Source organism: Panulirus ornatus, chromosome 14 (genome assembly GCF_036320965.1).
Source record: "Panulirus ornatus isolate Po-2019 chromosome 14, ASM3632096v1, whole genome shotgun sequence".
NCBI lineage: Eukaryota > Metazoa > Arthropoda > Malacostraca > Decapoda > Palinuridae > Panulirus > Panulirus ornatus.
Window position 1 is genome coordinate 15,213,904 of NC_092237.1, and position 20,808 is coordinate 15,234,711.

The following is a 20,808-nucleotide window of genomic DNA, read 5'->3' on the forward strand; positions in this document are numbered from 1 at the left end:
AAGGGTGTGAAGCACAGAAGACGAGTCAGTTGCTGTGTGCTGATGGCATGGCTCTAGTGATATCTAGTGACAGATTTGAATGAAAAATGCAGAAGCTGGCTTCTGAATTTGGTAGCGAGTATGAAAGGAGATAATTGAAAGTTAATGTGCAAGATAATAAGGTTATTTGGTTTAGCAGTAGAGACAAGCAGGTTGGTTGGAGTGCGAGTCTGAATGAAAAAACCTGCAGGAAGTGGAATGCTTTAGATACCTAGGAGTGGATATGTCAGCAGATGGAACCAGGGGAGCCGATGTAAATCATAGGGTGGATGAGGGGATTCAGGTTCTGGGCTCATTGAGCAATAAGTGGAAAGAGAGCTCACTGTCTGTGAGAGTAAAGATCAGCATGTCTAGTGGTACAGTAGTCCTGCTGTACGGATGAGAGGCATGGGCGCTATGAAAAAAAAAAAAAAAAAAAAAAAAAAAAAAAAAAAAAAAAAATACAGAAGAGGGTGGATGTGTTGGAAATGAAATGTTTGAGGACTAAATGAGGTGTAAGGAGGTTTGATAAAAAAAAAGAAATGATATGGAAAGAAAGAGGTGGGGCAGAAAGAAGAGTATGTATAAAAGAGATGAAGAGAGTACTGGTTTAGACACATGGAAAGGATAAGCAGGCAGATGCTAACTAAAAGTTTATGCCTATTATAAGTGGAGGGAAGAAGGGGATGTAATACTGGTGAGAGGTGTTTTGAGTAACTGGATTCTGAACATGCAGGAGGGTGTTAGGTATACATGGGATATAATATACTGGAGTGATGTGATGTGCAAGGAGTGACATGCTATCAATGGGCTAAACCAGGGTATATGAAGTGGTCATGGGAAACCATAGAAAGGTTTGGCTGTGGACAGGGAAGTGCTGGTTTCTGGGCATTATATATGACAGTTAAAGAGTGAATGAGGCCATTCTTCACCTGTTCTTGGTGCTACCTTGCTATGCAGGACACACTGAACAAGTACGAAAAAATATATAAATCTACCGAAAAAGGTTAAATGGAGATTGTTTGTAGGTATACAGCAGCAGTATGGTATTAGAATATCCTTCAAAGCTGTAGAGTTCTCACAATATCATAATAAAATTGTAAAAAGGTTTTACATATACGAAAGACTGCAGGAAGGTTGCAACACAAGGTCATTTCACAAGATTGTAACATCCTTTCTGTGAATCTACAAACTTGCATTCTCAAAACATAATTTCACAATACTTCTAGAAGCCTGCAATGTTATGGCAATATAATCACAATGCAATATTGTTACCTGGGCTTGAGACAGTACACTGTAGAAATAACTGAATGGGATATCCACTCTCCGATAACAGACTATTTTTGCAAACTGCAAACAGTGCTTTTACTGTCTGTGGGTGGGGGAGAAAATAATGTGAGGAAGGCAAGGAAAGTAAAAACTTACCTATATCAGTAACAAGATTAAATACAATACACTACACTTTGGTAATTTTAATACATAAGACAGAAGACAAACCTTTGTCCTCTTTCTATCATGAAAAATACATTACCGGTCCAAGAAACTGAAGAACATTTTGTAAAATGGATATAACCATGCTGACAATGACCCGGGTTCGCATTGACCTCCACACTGCACGCCATAATTCTGGTTTTCTTTTATCTTTTTCTGCAATTCTCATTTCATCCTCCCATAATCTTTCAAGACGTTCTGAATTAGCTTCTGAACCATCTTCACGCTGTCATGGAGAGAAAGGATCAAACCTTGAAATAACTTTTAGAATTTCTCAATGTTTTAATTCTTGTATAGGCATGGAAACATAATGAAGCAATATATCTATTAATATTGAGTATGGGATGAAGAGATGTATAATGCAAAACAAACTGATATATTATATAACATCAACTCAGTATCAAATTTCCAGGACAGTAAAACAATCATTGTTTGTACCTGGAGTGACCACAGATCATTAGGTTGCAAGCCATGCTTATATGCTTTCCACATAAGCTTTGTTAACCAGCTGACACTGAAGTAACTAAACAGCCCTGCACTGCTACCTGGTAAAATACTTTTGTTCCTGAAATAATGAACACAGTTGCTTTTAAAATTTAAAGGATGGAATTAATCTATTAAAACATGGGTGGGGAGATGTGTATGAGTGTCAAAATGTATGCAAAGTAGTGGGTATATCTGAAAGTGCTAACAGAACTATGTCACTTCAGCAACAGTGTAGGTGCAACAATGGATGTAAATGTTGCAATGGATATGGATGCAAAAAGTGGTTTAACATAGCAAAGGATGTGGTGTTTCTATGGTGAATATAAATGTAATAATAGCCAATTTCTGTGGTGGATGTAGCAGAAGGTTAAAGCAAAATAATTTCCTGGTCTTCAAATAATTATGCTGACTTGCACATCTGAATGTATTACTGACTAGTCTACAAGCCAATTATCAGATGGTAATGTAGAAATGTAAGAGTTTCAAACGAGGAGTAGTCCCCAATTTCTCCATCCTTCTGTCTCCAATTTGGTCTCCCTGTTCTTGTTCCCTCACTTCTGACACATACATCCTTTGTCAATCTTTCCTCATTCATTCTCTCCTTATGTCCCAACTATATCAACACACCCTCTTCTGCTCTCTCAACCACTTCTTTTCATATTTCCACACATTTCTCTTACCCTTTCATTACTGACTCAATCAAACCACCTCACACCACACAGTGTCCTCAAACATTTCATTTTCAACACATCCACCCTCCTCCGCACAACTCTAGCCCATTGCCTCACAGCCACATGATATTGTTGGAACTACTAATATTCCTTTAAACATGCCCATTTTTGCTTTCCTAGATAATACTCTCTCTCCCCACATTCTTCATCGCTCCCAGAATCTTCGCCCCCTTCCATAGTTCCATTCATTGCCAAGTCCACTACCAAATATCTAAAACACTTCACTTCCTCCATTTTTTCTCCACTGAAACTTACATCCCAAATAACTTGCCCATTAATCCTGCTGAACTTAATAGCAATGCTTTTATTCACGTTTACTCTCAACTTTCCCCTTTCACACACTCTTAGAACTCTCACACTAACAGGTAGTACATATGGTATTCAAGGTAAACTTACTGAAGCTCATGGTGATGAGGACTTAATGTGGTTGTGGAGTGGAATGGGGTACAGTGATAATTACTGGGAGAAAGAGAGAATGGCAGAGACTGTTTACATCACACCCTAAATTATCTGATTCAACAAGTGTTGCCGTAGTACAGGTAGCACAGAAAATATGGTGATGAAGACTCTAGCTGGTGGTGGTGGAGTGGAATGTGGTTTACTGGGAAAATGAATGAGGGGTATTGGGGGTTCATATCACCCTTTGAATTACAAGATTCGAAAAAGACTGCAAAGTTACCAATGTATATAAAGCCCTTCACATCCCTAGGATTTCCCGAATAAGACACAAATGAGGCTTTCAGCTTAAAATCTCCCTCATCAGTCCCTCCCAGAAATTTCCTAATACAATCTTTGGCTGCCTATTAACAGACTTTTCGTTCTTGCCAATCAACGTACTCGCTTGTAGTGTCTTCCAAAACTAGCCCGTATCATCCACATCAACCCTGTAGCTCTATTTGTATGGTTTAAGGTGCCCATGTTGGGGTTCTAGCTGTACTTGTATGGGTTGCTTTTCCAATGATCATTTAACATGAAAGGTGTGATTTTATCAGTACGAGATACCTTATCTCACAAGCAACTATAATAAGCCCTGGGAAACAATCCGAGCAAGTTAGTTATCCATGAAACAATGAAGATATTGCCTTGGCATGCATGCCAAATTCAAAGATATGTACAGCAACAAATACGGTCGATTTACCTGATCTTTTACTCTTTCACTTCTCTTGATATTTCATATTAAGAGACTAAACTATTTCATTTTTAATTTTTCGATAAACCTTCATCCTGGGGCCCCACTTAAATTTTCTTGATTCCATCCTGAAATGGTTAAACACTTGTTAAGGCATGTGACCTCCCTTAATAATTTTCTATAAATACGTAAGCTATATCTATTAGTCTCTCGCCATCTTCAAGGCTCTTGAGCACCGCTAATTTCACCATAAAAGTGAATGCTTTATGTCCTGTAATCCAGTGAGTATCTTGAACATTCCTTGCACACATACTGCAATGTCTTCTACTCTGAGGAAGCAAATAATGGGGAAGCATATGCATATGAACACATAAGGATGAAAGGGACTGATATACACATTATATATATATATATATATATATATATATATATATATATATATATATATATATATATATATATATATATATCATTATCAATATTATATTATAATATATATATATATATATATATATATATATATATATATTTTTTTTTTTTTTTTTTATACTTTGTCGCTGTCTCCCGCGTTTGCGAGGTAGCGCAAGGAAACAGACGAAAGAAATGGCCCAACCCCCCCCCCATACACATGTACATACACACGTCCACACACAGCAAATATACATACCTACACAGCTTTCCATGGTTTACCCCAGACGCTTCACATGCCTTGCTTCAATCCACTGACAGCACGTCAACCCCTGTATACCACATCGCTCCAATTCACTCTATTCCTTGCCCTCCTTTCACCCTCCTGCATGTTCAGGCCCCGATCACACAAAATCTTTTTCACTCCATCTTTCCACCTCCAATTTGGTCTCCCTCTTCTCCTCGTTCCCTCCACCTCCGACACATATATCCTCTTGGTCAATCTCTCCTCACTCATTCTCTCCATGTGCCCAAACCATTTCAAAACACCCTCTTCTGCTCTCTCAACCACGCTCTTTTTATTTCCACACATCTCTCTTACCCTTACGTTACTTACTCGATCAAACCACCTCACACCACACATTGTCCTCAAACATCTCATTTCCAGCACATCCATCCTCCTGCGCACAACTCTATCCATAGCCCACGCCTCGCAACCATACAACATTGTTGGAACCTACTATTCCTCAAACATACCCATTTTTGCTTTCCGAGATAATGTTCTCGACTTCCACACATTTTTCAAGGCTCCCAAAATTTTCGCCCCCTCCCCCACCCTATGATCCACTTCCGCTTCCATGGTTCCATCCGCTGACAGATCTACTCCCAGATATCTAAAACACTTCACTTCCTCCAGTTTTTCTCCATTCAAACTCACCTCCCAATTGACTTGACCCTCAACCCCTACTGTACCTAATAACCTTGCTCTTATTCACATTTACTCTCAACTTTCTTCTTCCACACACTTTACCAAACTCAGTCACCAGCTTCTGCAGTTTCTCACATGAATCCGCCACCAGCGCTGTATCATCAGCGAACAACAACTGACTCACTTCCCAAGCTCTCTCATCCCCAACAGACTTCATACTTGCCCCTCTTTCCAAGACTCTTGCATTTACCTCCCTTACAACCCCATCCATAAACAAATTAAACAACCATGGAGACATCACACACCCCTGCCGCAAACCTACATTCACTGAGAACCAATCACTTTCCTCTCTTCCTACACGTACACATGCCTTACATCCTCGATAAAAACTTTTCACTGCTTCTAACAACTTGCCTCCCACACCATATATTCTTAATACCTTCCACAGAGCATCTCTATCAACTCTATCATATGCCTTCTCCAGATCCATAAATGCTACATACAAATCCATTTGCTTTTCTAAGTATTTCTCACATACATTCTTCAAAGCAAACACCTGATCCACACATCCTCTACCACTTCTGAAACCGCACTGCTCTTCCCCAATCTGATGCTCTGTACATGCCTTCACCCTCTCAATCAATACCCTCCCATATAATTTACCAGGAATACTCAACAAACTTATACCTCTGTAATTTGAGCACTCACTCTTATCCCCTTTGCCTTTGTACAATGGCACTATGCACGCATTCCGCCAATCCTCAGGCACCTCACCATGAGTCATACATACATTAAATAACCTTACCAACCAGTCAACAATACAGTCACCCCCTTTCTTAATAAATTCCACTGCAATACCATCCAAACCTGCTGCCTTGCCGGCTTTCATCTTCCGCAAAGCTTTTACTACCTCTTCTCTGTTTACCAAATCATTTTCCCTAACCCTCTCACTTTGCACACCACCTCGACCAAAACACCCTATATCTGCCACTCTGTCATCAGACACATTCAACAAACCTTCAAAATACTCATTCCATCTCCTTCTCACATCACCGCTACTTGTTATCACCTCCCCATTTACGCCCTTCACTGAAGTTCCCATTTGCTCCCTTGTCTTACGCACCCTATTTACCTCCTTCCAGAACATCTTTTTATTCTCCCTAAAATTTACTGATAGTCTCTCACCCCAACTCTCATTTGCCCTTTTTTTCACCTCTTGCACCTTTCTCTTGACCTCCTGTCTCTTTCTTTTATACTTCTCCCACTCAATTGCATTTTTTCCCTGCAAACATCGTCCAAATGCCTCTCTCTTCTCTTTCACTAATACTCTTACTTCTTCATCCCACCACTCACTACCCTTTCTAAACAGCCCACCTCCCACTCTTCTCATGCCACAAGCATCTTTTGCGCAATCCATCACTGATTCCCTAAATTATTATATTTTATTATACTTTGTCGGTCTCCCGCGTTTGCGAGGTAGCGCAAGGAAACAGATGAAAGAAATGGCCCAACCCACCCCCAATACACATGTATATACATACGTCCACACACGCAAATATACATACCTACACAGCTTTCCATGGTTTACCCCAGACGCTTCACATGCCTTGATTCAATCCACTGACAGCACGTCAACCCCGGTATACCACATAGCTCCAATTCACTCTATTCCTTGCCCTCCTTTCACCCTCCTGCATGTTCAGGCCCCGATCACACAAAATCTTTTTCACTCCATCTTTCCACCTCCAATTTGGTCTCCCTCTTCTCCTCGTTCCCTCCACCTCCGACACATATATCCTCTTGGTCAATCTTTCCTCACTCATTCTCTCCTTGTGCCCAAACCACTTCAAAACACCCTCTTCTGCTCTCTCAACCACGCTCTTTTTATTTCCACACATCTCTCTTACCCTTACGTTACTCACTCGATCAAACCACCTCACACCACACATTGTCCTCAAACATCTCATTTCCAGCACATCCATCCTCCTGCGCACAACTCTATCCATAGCCCACGCCTCGCAACCATACAACATTGTTGGAACCACTATTCCTTCAAACATACCCATTTTTGCTTTCCGAGATAATGTTCTCGACTTCCACACATTCTTCAAGGCCCCCAGAATTTTCGCCCCCTCCCCCACCCTATGATCCACTTCCGCTTCCATGGTTCCATCCGCTGCCAGATCCACTCCCAGATATCTAAAACACTTCACTTCCTCCAGTTTTTCTCCATTCAAACTCACCTCCCAATTGACTTGACCCTCAACCCTACTGTACCTAATAACCTTGCTCTTATTCACTTCTTCTTCCACACACTTTTCCAAACTCAGTCACCAGCTTCTGCAGTTTCTCACATGAATCAGCCACCAGCGCTGTATCATCAGCGAACAACAACTGACTCATTTCCCAAGCTCTCTCATCCCCAACAGACTTCATACTTGCCCCTCTTTCCAAGACTCTTGCATTTACCTCCCTAACAACCCCATCCATAAACAAATTAAACAACCATGGAGACATCACACACCCCTGCCGCAAACCTACATTCACTGAGAACCAATCACTTTCCTCTCTTCCTACACGTACACATGCCTCACATCCTCGATAAAAACTTTTCACTGCTTCTAACAACTTGCCTCCCACACCATATATTCTTAATACCTTCCACAGAGCATCTCTATCAACTCTATCATATGCCTTCTCCAGATCCATAAATGCTACATACAAATCCATTTGCTTTTCTAAGTATTTCTCACATACATTCTTCAAAGCAAACACCTGATCCACACATCCTCTACTACTTCTGAAACCACACAGCTCTTCCCCAATCTGATGCTCTGTACATGCCTTCACCCTCTCAATCAATACCCTCCCATATAATTTACCAGGAATACTCAACAAACTTATACCTCTGTAATTGGAGCACTCACTCTTATCCCCTTTGCCTTTGTACAATGGCACTATGCACGCATTCCGCCAATCCTCAGGCACCTCACCATGAGTCATACATACATTAAATAACCTTACCAACCAGTCAACAATACAGTCACCCCCTTTTTTAATAAATTCCACTGCAATACCATCCAAACCTGCTGCCTTGCCGGCTTCATCTTCCGCAAAGCTTTCACTACCTCTTCTCTGTTTTACCAAATCATTTTCCCTAACCCTCTCACTTTGCACACCACCTCGACCAAAACACCCTATATCTGCCACTCTATCATCAAACACATTCAACAAACCTTCAAAAATACTCACTCCATCTCCTTCTCACATCACCACTACTTGTTATCACCTCCCCATTTGCGCCCTTCACTGAAGTTCCCATTTGCTCCCTTGTCTTACGCACTTTATTTACCTCCTTCCAGACATCTTTTTATTCTCCCTAAAATTTAATGATACTCTCTCACCCCAACTCTCATTTGCTCTCATATATATATATATATATATATATATATATATATATAGGCAAATAATACCTAAACCAAGAACCAGTTGTAAAAGTACTGCACTGTTACTGTGATTTTTAGTAGTTCATGATTTTTTCAATAAGTGTACTAATTTTTATGATCTTGAAATCTACAGTACTTTTTGCTTTATGAATGTTCATGATCGTACACTTACCTGTGGAATTGCCTAACTCATCACGTTTGTGTAAACACATGGTAGGACCATAGGTTAAGGGGTGTGATGATATGATGATGATGATGATGATATGTGTATGTATATCTGTAAGAGGTGAGTGCAGGACAGTTTTCATTATGGAAGTTGGATATTGGGCATGAGGGGTCTGTTATGTGTTGAACTGTTGTGTGTAATGTTGTAAACATTGGTTGTGTCCAAAGCAAAGGCAGGAAAGGGTAACTCATGTATGTCTGGGGATTATGGTTTCAAATTAGCATATGTCTGGTGGGGAGTGGTTTTAAGACTGGATTGGGAAGGTAATTGTTTAATGCTTATCAGGTCTTTTTGATGTTTGTGTTTTGTCATTGTTCTTTTTTTTTTTTTTTTTGGTTGAGTAGATTTGAAAGTATAAGTTTTAAAGCTGTAATACATCAGTTATGGAGCATTTTGGATGGGAAGAGTGTAATGTTTTTCTATTATTGAGTGGCGAGCAAATTGAGGTGGGATTGTATTGAGAGGATCTCTCTTTCTTCTGTGGGAATCAACTGTTTGTGGTTGCTAAGCAGCCAGTGATTGTTCTGAGAGCTTGGTTTTGTGGTTTGGAACTTTGTTAGATTTTCTTTTGACAGTGGATGGTCAAACAGGTGAGGCCTAGTTTGGGATGGAGTGGATGAATTGTTTTGATAAGGATAAGAAGGGATTTTTTTTTTTAAATCTGGGACAAGTTAGTGTTGTGAGGTCATTTAGTTTGTTGATGTTTGTGGTAAAGGGTGAGAGTTGTGTGTATTGCAAATGTAGTGTTGTTAGTGGGGCCAACTGGCCATTCAGGTTGTTGGGATGGTGCAAGTTGGATCCCTGTCTGTCTAGGTTGAAAAGGGTGACTGAAGACTTCTGTGGAGATACAAACAACTTTTCCAGTTGTTTGCTGTAGTATTGAATGTATGTTGCTGTTTGCTGTGATGTGCTTGGAAAGTCATCTGCATATAAGAGAACCTTCACATTGTGGTTTTGCATGAGGTGGAAGAGCATCATGTAAGAAGAGATTGAAGAGTTATGGAAAGTATGGGAGTACCAAGGTTTTTAGGTTTTAGAGGTGAAGTTTTTTTTGAGTAGCCTGGCAGCCAGCTATGAAGTTGGCCAACCACTTTTTGTCACTGTTGTGAAGAGTGGTGGTAGGTATCTTAAGTTAGGGAATGGTGTCGGATGCTCTGTTCATGTCTACTAATGCTAAACTGTGTGAGAGGGGATGTGGTGGTGTAAACCATTTAGGATATGTTGTGGAAGGTCTATGTAGTGGAGAAGTGGGGTGATTGTCTTGCTTATAAGCAAGAATACTGGCCTTTTTGTCTTGGGCCACCTTCTTAGAACCCATGGTTTGTTACCAGTGGAGGAAAAATATTACACAGAATATGTTTCCTTGTATGTTTCCTTGCGCTGCCTCGCAAACGCGGGAAACAGCGACAAAGCAAAAAAAAAAAAAATATATATAATATATATAATATATATATATAATATATATATATAATATATATATATATCCCTGGGGATAGGGGAGAAAGAACACTTCCCAAGTCTTCCCTGTGGGTCTTAGAAGACGAATAAAAGGGAAGGGAAGCGGTGGGCTGGAAATCCTCCCCTCTTGTTTTTTTCTTTTTTTAATTTTCCAAAAGAAGGAACAGAGAAGGGGGCCAGGTGAAGATATTCCCTCAAAGGCCCAGTCCTCTGTTCTTAACGCAACCTCGCTAATGCGGGAAAGGGCGAATAGTATGAAAGAAAGAAAAAGATATATATATATATATATATATATATATATTATATATATATATAATATATATAATATAATATATATATATATATATATAATATATATATATATTATAATATATATATATATATAATATATATATATATATATATTTTTTTTTTTTTTTTATACTTTGTCGCTGTCTCCCGCGTTTGCGAGGTAGCGCAAGGAAACAGACGAAAGAAATGGCCCAACCCCCCCCCCCCAGACACATGTACATACACACGTCCACACACGCAAATATACATACCTACACAGCTTTCCATGGTTTACCCCAGACGCTTCACATGCCTTGCTTCAATCCACTGACAGCACGTCAACCCCTGTATACCACAGGACTCCAATTCACTCTATTTCTTGCCCTCCTTTCACCCTCCTGCATGTTCAGGCCCCGATCACACAAAATCTTTTTCACTCCATCTTTCCACCTCCAATTTGGTCTCCCTCTTCTCCTCGTTCCCTCCACCTCCGACACATATATCCTCTTGGTCAATCTCTCCTCACTCATTCTCTCCATGTGCCCAAACCATTTCAAAACACCCTCTTCTGCTCTCTCAACCACGCTCTTTTTATTTCCACACATCTCTCTTACCCTTACGTTACTTACTCGATCAAACCACCTCACACCACACATTGTCCTCAAACATCTCATTTCCAGCACATCCATCCTCCTGCGCACATCTCTATCCATAGCCCACGCCTCGCAACCATACAACATTGTTGGAACCACTATTCCCTCAAACATACCCATTTTTGCTTTCCGAGATAATGTTCTCGACTTCCACACATTTTTCAAGGCTCCCAAAATTTTCGCCCCCTCCCCCACCCTATGATCCACTTCCGCTTCCATGGTTCCATCCGCTGACAGATCCACTCCCAGATATCTAAAACACTTCACTTCCTCCAGTTTTTCTCCATTCAAACTCACCTCCCAATTGACTTGACCCTCACCCCTACTGTACCTAATAACCTTGCTCTTATTCACATTTACTCTCAACTTTCTTCTTCCACACACTTTACCAAACTCAGTCACCAGCTTCTGCAGTTTCTCACATGAATCCGCCACCAGCGCTGTATCATCAGCGAACAACAACTGACTCACTTCCCAAGCTCTCTCATCCCCAACAGACTTCATACTTGCCCCTCTTTCCAGGACTCTTGCATTTACCTCCCTTACAACCCCATCCATAAACAAATTAAACAACCATGGAGACATCACACACCCCTGCCGCAAACCTACATTCACTGAGAACCAATCACTTTCCTCTCTTCCTACACGTACACATGCCCTACATCCTCGATAAAAACTTTTCACTGCTTCTAACAACTTGCCTCCCACACCATATATTCTTAATACCTTCCACAGAGCATCTCTATCAACTCTATCATATGCCTTCTCCAGATCCATAAATGCTACATACAAATCCATTTGCTTTTCTATGTATTTCTCACATACATTCTTCAAAGCAAACACCTGATCCACACATCCTCTACCACTTCTGAAACCGCACTGTTCTTCCCCAATCTGATGCTCTGTACATGCCTTCACCCTCTCAATCAATACCCTCCCATATAATTTACCAGGAATACTCAACAAACTTATACCTCTGTAATTTGAGCACTCACTCTCATCCCCTTTGCCTTTGTACAATGGTACTATGCAAGCATTCCGCCAATCCTCAGGCACCTCACCATGAGTCATACATACATTAAATAACCTTACCAACCAGTCAACAATACAGTCACCCCCTTTTTTAATAAATTCCACTGCAATACCATCCAAACCTGCTGCCTTGCCGGCTTTCATCTTCCGCAAAGCTTTTACTACCTCTTCTCTGTTTACCAAATCATTTTCCCTAACCCTCTCACTTTGCACACCACCTGGACCAAAACACCCTATATCTGCCACTCTGTCATCAGACACATTCAACAAACCTTCAAAATACTCATTCCATCTCCTTCTCACATCACCGCTACTTGTTATCACCTCCCCATTTACGCCCTTCACTGAAGTTCCCATTTGCTCCCTTGTCTTACGCACCCTATTTACCTCCTTCCAGAACTCAGCCCACCTCCCACTCTTCTCATGCCACAAGCATCTTTTGCGCAATCATCACTGATTCCCTAATTATTATATTTTATTATACTTTGTCGGTCTCCCGCGTTTGCGAGGTAGCGCAAGGAAACAGATGAAAGAAATGGCCCAACCCACCCCCAATACACATGTATATACATACGTCCACACACGCAAATATACATACCTACACAGCTTTCCATGGTTTACCCCAGACGCTTCACATGCCTTGATTCAATCCACTGACAGCACGTCAACCCCGGTATACCACATAGCTCCAATTCACTCTATTCCTTGCCCTCCTTTCACCCTCCTGCATGTTCAGGCCCCGATCACACAAAATCTTTTTCACTCCATCTTTCCACCTCCAATTTGGTCTCCCTCTTCTCCTCGTTCCCTCCACCTCCGACACATATATTCTCTTGGTCAATCTTTCCTCACTCATTCTCTCCTTGTGCCCAAACCACTTCAAAACACCCTCTTCTGCTCTCTCAACCACGCTCTTTTTATTTCTACACATCTCTCTTACCCTTACGTTACTCACTCGATCAAACCACCTCACACCACACATTGTCCTCAAACATCTCATTTCCAGCACATCCATCCTCCTGCGCACAACTCTATCCATAGCCCACGCCTCGCAACCATACAACATTGTTGGAACCACTATTCCTTCAAACATACCCATTTTTGCTTTCCGAGATAATGTTCTCGACTTCCACACATTCTTCAAGGCCCCCAGAATTTTCGCCCCCTCCCCCACCCTATGATCCACTTCCGCTTCCATGGTTCCATCCGCTGCCAGATCCACTCCCAGATATCTAAAACACTTCACTTCCTCCAGTTTTTCTCCATTCAAACTCACCTCCCAATTGACTTGACCCTCAACCCTACTGTACCTAATAACCTTGCTCTTATTCACATTTACTCTTAACTTTCTTCTTACACACACTTTACCAAACTCAGTCACCAGCTTCTGCAGTTTCTCACATGAATCAGCCACCAGCGCTGTATCATCAGCGAACAACAACTGACTCATTTCCCAAGCTCTCTCATCCCCAACAGACTTCATACTTGCCCCTCTTTCCAAGACTCTTGCATTTACCTCCCTAACAGCCCCATCCATAAACAAATTAAACAACCATGGAGACATCACACACCCCTGCCGCAAACCTACATTCACTGAGAACCAATCACTTTCCTCTCTTCCTACACGTACACATGCCTCACATCCTCGATAAAAACTTTTCACTGCTTCTAACAACTTGCCTCCCACACCATATATTCTTAATACCTTCCACAGAGCATCTCTATCAACTCTATCATATGCCTTCTCCAGATCCATAAATGCTACATACAAATCCATTTGCTTTTCTAAGTATTTCTCACATACATTCTTCAAAGCAAACACCTGATCCACACATCCTCTACTACTTCTGAAACCACACAGCTCTTCCCCAATCTGATGCTCTGTACATGCCTTCACCCTCTCAATCAATACCCTCCCATATAATTTACCAGGAATACTCAACAAACTTATACCTCTGTAATTGGAGCACTCACTCTTATCCCCTTTGCCTTTGTACAATGGCACTATGCACGCATTCCGCCAATCCTCAGGCACCTCACCATGAGTCATACATACATTAAATAACCTTACCAACCAGTCAACAATACAGTCACCCCCTTTTTTAATAAATTCCACTGCAATACCATCCAAACCTGCTGCCTTGCCGGCTTTCATCTTCCGCAAAGCTTTCACTACCTCTTCTCTGTTTACCAAATCATTTTCCCTAACCCTCTCACTTTGCACACCACCTCGACCAAAACACCCTATATCTGCCACTCTATCATCAAACACATTCAACAAACCTTCAAAATACTCACTCCATCTCCTTCTCACATCACCACTACTTGTTATCACCTCCCCATTTGCGCCCTTCACTGAAGTTCCCATTTGCTCCCTTGTCTTACGCACTTTATTTACCTCCTTCCAGAACATCTTTTTATTCTCCCTAAAATTTAATGATACTCTCTCACCCCAACTCTCATTTGCTCTCATATACATATATATATATATATATATATATATATATATATATATATAGGCAAATAATACCTAAACCAAGAACCAGTTGTAAAAGTACTGCACTGTTACTGTGATTTTTAGTAGTTCATGATTTTTTCAATAAGTGTACTAATTTTTATGATCTTGAAATCTACAGTACTTTTTGCTTTATGAATGTTCATGATCGTACACTTACCTGTGGAATTGCCTAACTCATCACGTTTGTGTAAACACACTGGGTAGGACCATAGGTTAAGGGGTGTGATGATATGATGATGATGATGATGATATGTGTATGTATATCTGTAAGAGGTGAGTGCAGGACAGTTTTCATTATGGAAGTTGGATATTGGGCATGAGGGGTCTGTTATGTGTTGAACTGTTGTGTGTAATGTTGTAAACATTGGTTGTGTCCAAAGCAAAGGCAGGAAAGGGTAACTCATGTATGTCTGGGGATTATGGTTTCAAATTAGCATATGTCTGGTGGGGGTAGTGTTTAAGACTGGATTGGGAAGGTAATTGTTTAATGCTTATCAGGTCTTTTTGATGTTTGTGTTTTGTCATTGTTCTTTTTTTTTTTTTTTGGTTGAGTAGATTTGAAAGTATAAGTTTTAAAGCTGTAATACATCAGTTATGGAGCATTTTGGATGGGAAGAGTGTAATGTTTTTCTATTATTGAGTGGCGAGCAAATTGAGGTGGGATTGTATTGAGAGGATCTCTCTTTCTTCTGTGGGAATCAACTGTTTGTGGTTGCTAAGCAGCCAGTGATTGTTCTGAGAGCTTGGTTTTGTGGTTTGGAACTTTGTTAGATTTTCTTTTGACAGTGGATGGTCAAACAGGTGAGGCCTAGTTTGGGATGGAGTGGATGAATTGTTTTGATAAGGATAAGAAGGGAATTTTTTTTTTAAATCTGGGACAAGTTAGTGTTGTGAGGTCATTTAGTTTGTTGATGTTTGTGGTAAAGGGTGAGAGTTGTGTGTATTGCAAATGTAGTGTTGTTAGTGGGGCCAACTGGCCATTCAGGTTGTTGGGATGGTGCAAGTTGGATCCCTGTCTGTCTAGGTTGAAAAGGGTGACTGAAGACTTCTGTGGAGATACAAACAACTTTTCCAGTTGTTTGCTGTAGTATTGAATGTATGTTGCTGTTTGCTGTGATGTGCTTGGAAAGTCATCTGCATATAAGAGAACCTTCACATTGTGGTTTGCATGAGGTGGAAGAGCATCATGTAAGAAGAGATTGAAGAGTTATGGAAAGTATGGGAGTACCAAGGTTTTTAGGTTTTAGAGGTGAAGTTTTTTTTGAGTAGCCTGGCAGCCAGCTATGAAGTTGGCCAACCACTTTTTGTCACTGTTGTGAAGAGTGGTGGTAGGTATCTTAAGTTAGGGAATGGTGTCGGATGCTCTGTTCATGTCTACTAATGCTAAACTGTGTGAGAGGGGGATGTGGTGGGTGTGAACCATTTAGGATATGTTGTGGAAGGTCTATGTAGTGGAGAAGTGGGGTGATTGTCTTGCTTATAAGCAAGAATACTGGCCTTTTTGTCTTGGGCCACCTTCTTAGAACCCATGGTTTGTTACCAGTGGAGGAAAAATATTACCCAGAATATGTTTCCTTGTATGTTTCCTTGCGCTGCCTCGCAAACGCGGGAAACAGCGACAAAGCAAAAAAAAAAAAATATATATATATATATATATATATATATATATATATATATATATATATATATATTATCCCTGGGGATAGGGGAGAAAGAACACTTCCCAAGTATTCCCTGTGTGTCTTAGAAGACGAATAAAAGGGAAGGGAGCGGGTGGCTGGAAATCCTCCCCTCTTGTTTTTTTTTCTTTTTTTTAATTTTCCAAAAGAAGGAACAGAGAAGGGGGCCAGGTGAAGATATTCCCTCAAAGGCCCAGTCCTCTGTTCTTAACGCAACCTCGCTAATGCGGGAAAGGGCGAATAGTATGAAAGAAAGAAAAAGATATATATATATATATATATATATATATATATATATATATATATATATATATATATATATATATATATGAAAATGAAGTTGTGGAACATTTGGAAACCGGTGATTCTTCATGCAAGGCGAGGGCCTCCCCAACAAACCCTGAGACGCTTAGACATAGACGCAGACGAACACGCATTCCATCATCTCCCGTGTGACCCTACAGAAGCAGTGGGTGTCGTCAGCGCATGCAAGCTCGATTCCATTGGATATTTCTGGCTACTACCCGCAGGGATCAGGCTTGATTGACCTATCCTTGCTGAAAAAAAATATGTCACACTAGCACACAACCCAAGCTGTCGACCACATCATGTTAAAATGATGCTACTACGTTTGTGAATCAAGAACCATTGCAACACAAACCTCGCCAGGTGGTAGAGTGTCCCGCAGTGTATCGAGACAGACTTCCCCAGAACTTTTTTAAAGGGAAGTAAATGTTTTATAGTTGTGTTACTGGAGTGATAGTTTTCATACATGGTGCTTTGACAAGAAAATAGTGAAACTGGAAAAAATGTAGCTTAGACATTGAAGCTTATTGATACACTGGTCAAACTGATGAGAACTACTATTGACGTTTGTGTAAATAAATTATACATTTCCCTTTCCATAGCCAGAGGTTGAACCATTATGTGACATTTTTTCATTTCATTTCAAGCTAGAAGTTTCAGTTTTCTATATTATTTCTTACATTTTTCATATGTATATATATGTATATGTGTGTGTGTGTGTGTGTGTGTGTGTGTGTGTGTGTGTGTGTGTGTGTGTGTGTGTATGTATGTGTATGTATATAAATATATGTATTTTTTTTTTTGCTTTGTCGCTGGCTGTCTCCCGCGTTTGCGAGGTAGCGCAAGGAAACAGACGAATGAAATGGCCCAACCCACCCCCATACACATGTATATACATACGTCCACACACGCAAATATACATACCTACACGCTTCACATGCCCTGATTCAATCCACTGACAGCACGTCAACCCCGGTATACCACATCGATCCAATTCTCTCTATTCCTTGCCCTCCTTTCACCCTCCTGCATGTTCAGGCCCCGATCACACAAAATCTTTTTCACTCCATCTTTCCACCTCCAATTTGGTCTCCCACTTCTCCTCGTTCCCTCCACCTCCGACACATATATCCTCTTGGTCAATCTTTCCTCACTCATTCTCTCCATGTGCCCAAACCATTTCAAAACACCCTCTTCTGCTCTCTCAACCACGCTCTTTTTATTTCCACACATCTCTCTTACCCTTACGTTACTTACTCGATCAAACCACCTCACACCACACATTGTCCTCAAACATCTCATTTCCAGCACATCCATCCTCCTGCGCACAACTCTATCCATAGCCCACGCCTCGCAACCATACAACATTGTTGGAACCACTATTCCTTCAAACATACCCATTTTTGCTTTCCGAGATAATGTTCTCGACTTCCACACATTCTTCAAGGCTCCCAGGATTTTCGTCCCCTCCCCCACCCTATGATCCACTTCCGCTTCCATGGTTCCATCCGCTGCCAGATCCACTCCCAGATATCTAAAACACTTCACTTCCTCCAGTTTTTCTCCATTCAAACTTACCTCCCAATTGACTTGACCCTCAACCCTACTGTACCTAATTACCTTGCTCTTATTCACATTTACTCGTAACTTTCTTCTTTCACACACTTTACCAGTCACCAGCTTCTGCAGTTTCTCACATGAATCAGCCACCAGCGCTGTATCATCAGCGAACAACAACTGACTCACTTCCCAAGCTCTCTCATCCCCAATAGACTTCATACTTGCCCCTCTTTCCAAAACTCTTGCATTCACCTCCCTAACAACCCCATCCATAAACAAATTAAACAACCATGGAGACATCACACACCCCTGCCGCAAACCTACATTCACTGAGAACCAATCACTTTCCTCTCTTCCTGCACGTACACATGCCTTACATCCTCGATAAATCTTTTCACTGCTTCTAACAACTTGCCTCCCACATTCTTAATACCTTCGACAGAGCATCTCTATCAACTCTATCATATGCCTTCTCCAGATCCATAAATGCTACATACAAATCCATTTGCTTTTCTAAGTATTTCTCACATACATTCTTCAAAGCAAACACCTGGAAGGAGGTAAATAAAGTGCGTAAGACAAGGGAGCAAATGGGAACTTCAGTGAAGGGCGCAAATGGGGAGGTGATAACAAGTAGTGGTGATGTGAGAAGGAGATGGAGTGAGTATTTTGAAGGTTTGTTGAATGTGTTTGATGACAGAGTGGCAGATATAGGGTGTTTTGGTCGAGGTGGTGTGCAAAGTGAGAGGGTTAGGGAAAATGATTTGGTAAACAGAGAAGAGGTAGTGAAAGCTTTGCGGAAGATGAAAGCCGGCAAGGCAGCAGGTTTGGATGGTATTGCAGTGGAATTTATTAAAAAAGGGGGTGACTGTATTATTGACTGGTTGGTAAGGTTATTTAATGTATGTATGACTCATGGTGAGGTGCCTGAGGATTGGCGGAATGCGTGCATAGTGCCATTGTACAAAGGCAAAGGGGATAAGAGTGAGTGCTCAAATTACAGAGGTATAAGTTTGTTGAGTATTCCTGGTAAATTATATGGGAGGGTATTGATTGAGAGGGTGAAGGCATGTACAGAGCATCAGATTGGGGAAGAGCAGTGTGGTTTCAGAAGTGGTAGAGGATACATATATATATATATATATATATATATATATATATATATATATATATATATATATATATATATATATATATATATTTATATATATTATATTTTGTCGCTGTCACCCGCGTTAGCGAGGTAGCGCAAGGTAACATGAAAAAATGGCCCAACCCACCCACATACACATGTATATACATACACGCACATATAAATACCTATACATCTAAACGTATACATACATATACATACACAGACATATACATATATACACATGTACATATTCATACTTGCTGCCCTCATCCATTCTCGTCGCCACCCTACCACATATGAAATGGCACCCCCCTCCCCCCGCGCGCGCGCGAAATAGCGCTAGGAAAAGACAAAGGCCACATTCGTTCACACTCAGTCTCTAGCTGTCATGTGCAATATATATATATATATATATATATATATATATATATATATATATATATATATATTTTTTTTTTTTTTCTTTTTTTTTTTTGCCGCTGTCTCCCGCGTTTGCGAGGTAGCGCAAGGAAACAGACGAAAGAAATGGCCCAACCCACCCCCATACACAAGTATATACATACGTCCACACACGCAAATATACATACCTACACAGCTTTCCATGGTTTACCCCAGACGCTTCACATGCCTTGATTCAATCCACTGACAGCACGTCAACCCCGGTATACCACATCGATCCAATTCACTCTATTCCTTGCCCTCCTTTCACCCTCCTGCATGTTCAGGCCCCGATCACACAAAATCCTTTTCACTCCATCTTTCCACCTCCAATTTGGTCTCCCTCTTCTCCTCGTTCCCTCCACCTCCGACACATATATCCTCTTGGTCAATCTTTCCTCACTCATTCTCTCCATGTGCCCAAACCATTTCAAAACACCCTCTTCTGCTCTCTCAACCACGCTCTTTTTATTTCCACACATCTCTCTTACCCTTACGTTACTTACTCGATCAAACCAACTCACACCACACATTGTCCTCAAACATCTCATTTCCAGCACATCCATCCTCCTGCGAACAACTCTATTCATAGCCCACGCCTCGCAACCATACAACATTGTTGGAACCACTATTCCTTCAAACATACCCATTTTTGCTTTCCGAGATAATGTTCTCGACTTCCACACATTCTTCAAGGCTCCCAGAATTTTCGCCCCCTCCCCACCCTATGATCCACTTCCGCTTCCATGGTTCCATCCGCTGCCAGATCCACTCCCAGATATCTAAAACACTTCACTTCCTCCAGTTTTTCTCCATTCAAACTCACCTCCCAATTGACTTGACCCTCAAGCCTACTGTACCTAATAACCTTGCTCTTATTCACATTTACTCTTAAC

At 41.0% G+C, this 20,808-nt stretch overlaps 1 protein-coding gene across 4 annotated transcripts in view; it reads right to left on the minus strand.

Annotated features, from left to right (window-relative positions):
* The window catches only part of LOC139753328 (ATP-binding cassette sub-family C member 5-like), a 525,518-nt gene that overhangs the window by 164,191 nt on the left and 340,519 nt on the right, over nt 1–20,808 (minus strand). For all 4 annotated transcript variants that reach the window (XM_071669664.1, XM_071669665.1, XM_071669663.1 and 1 more), the window contains 2 exons: nt 1,948–2,074; nt 1,550–1,735 (listed from right to left, as the gene is read on the minus strand). In XM_071669664.1, the coding sequence (XP_071525765.1) occupies nt 1,550–1,735; nt 1,948–2,074 (313 nt within the window). The remainder of the gene's footprint in view (nt 1–1,549; nt 1,736–1,947; nt 2,075–20,808) is intronic.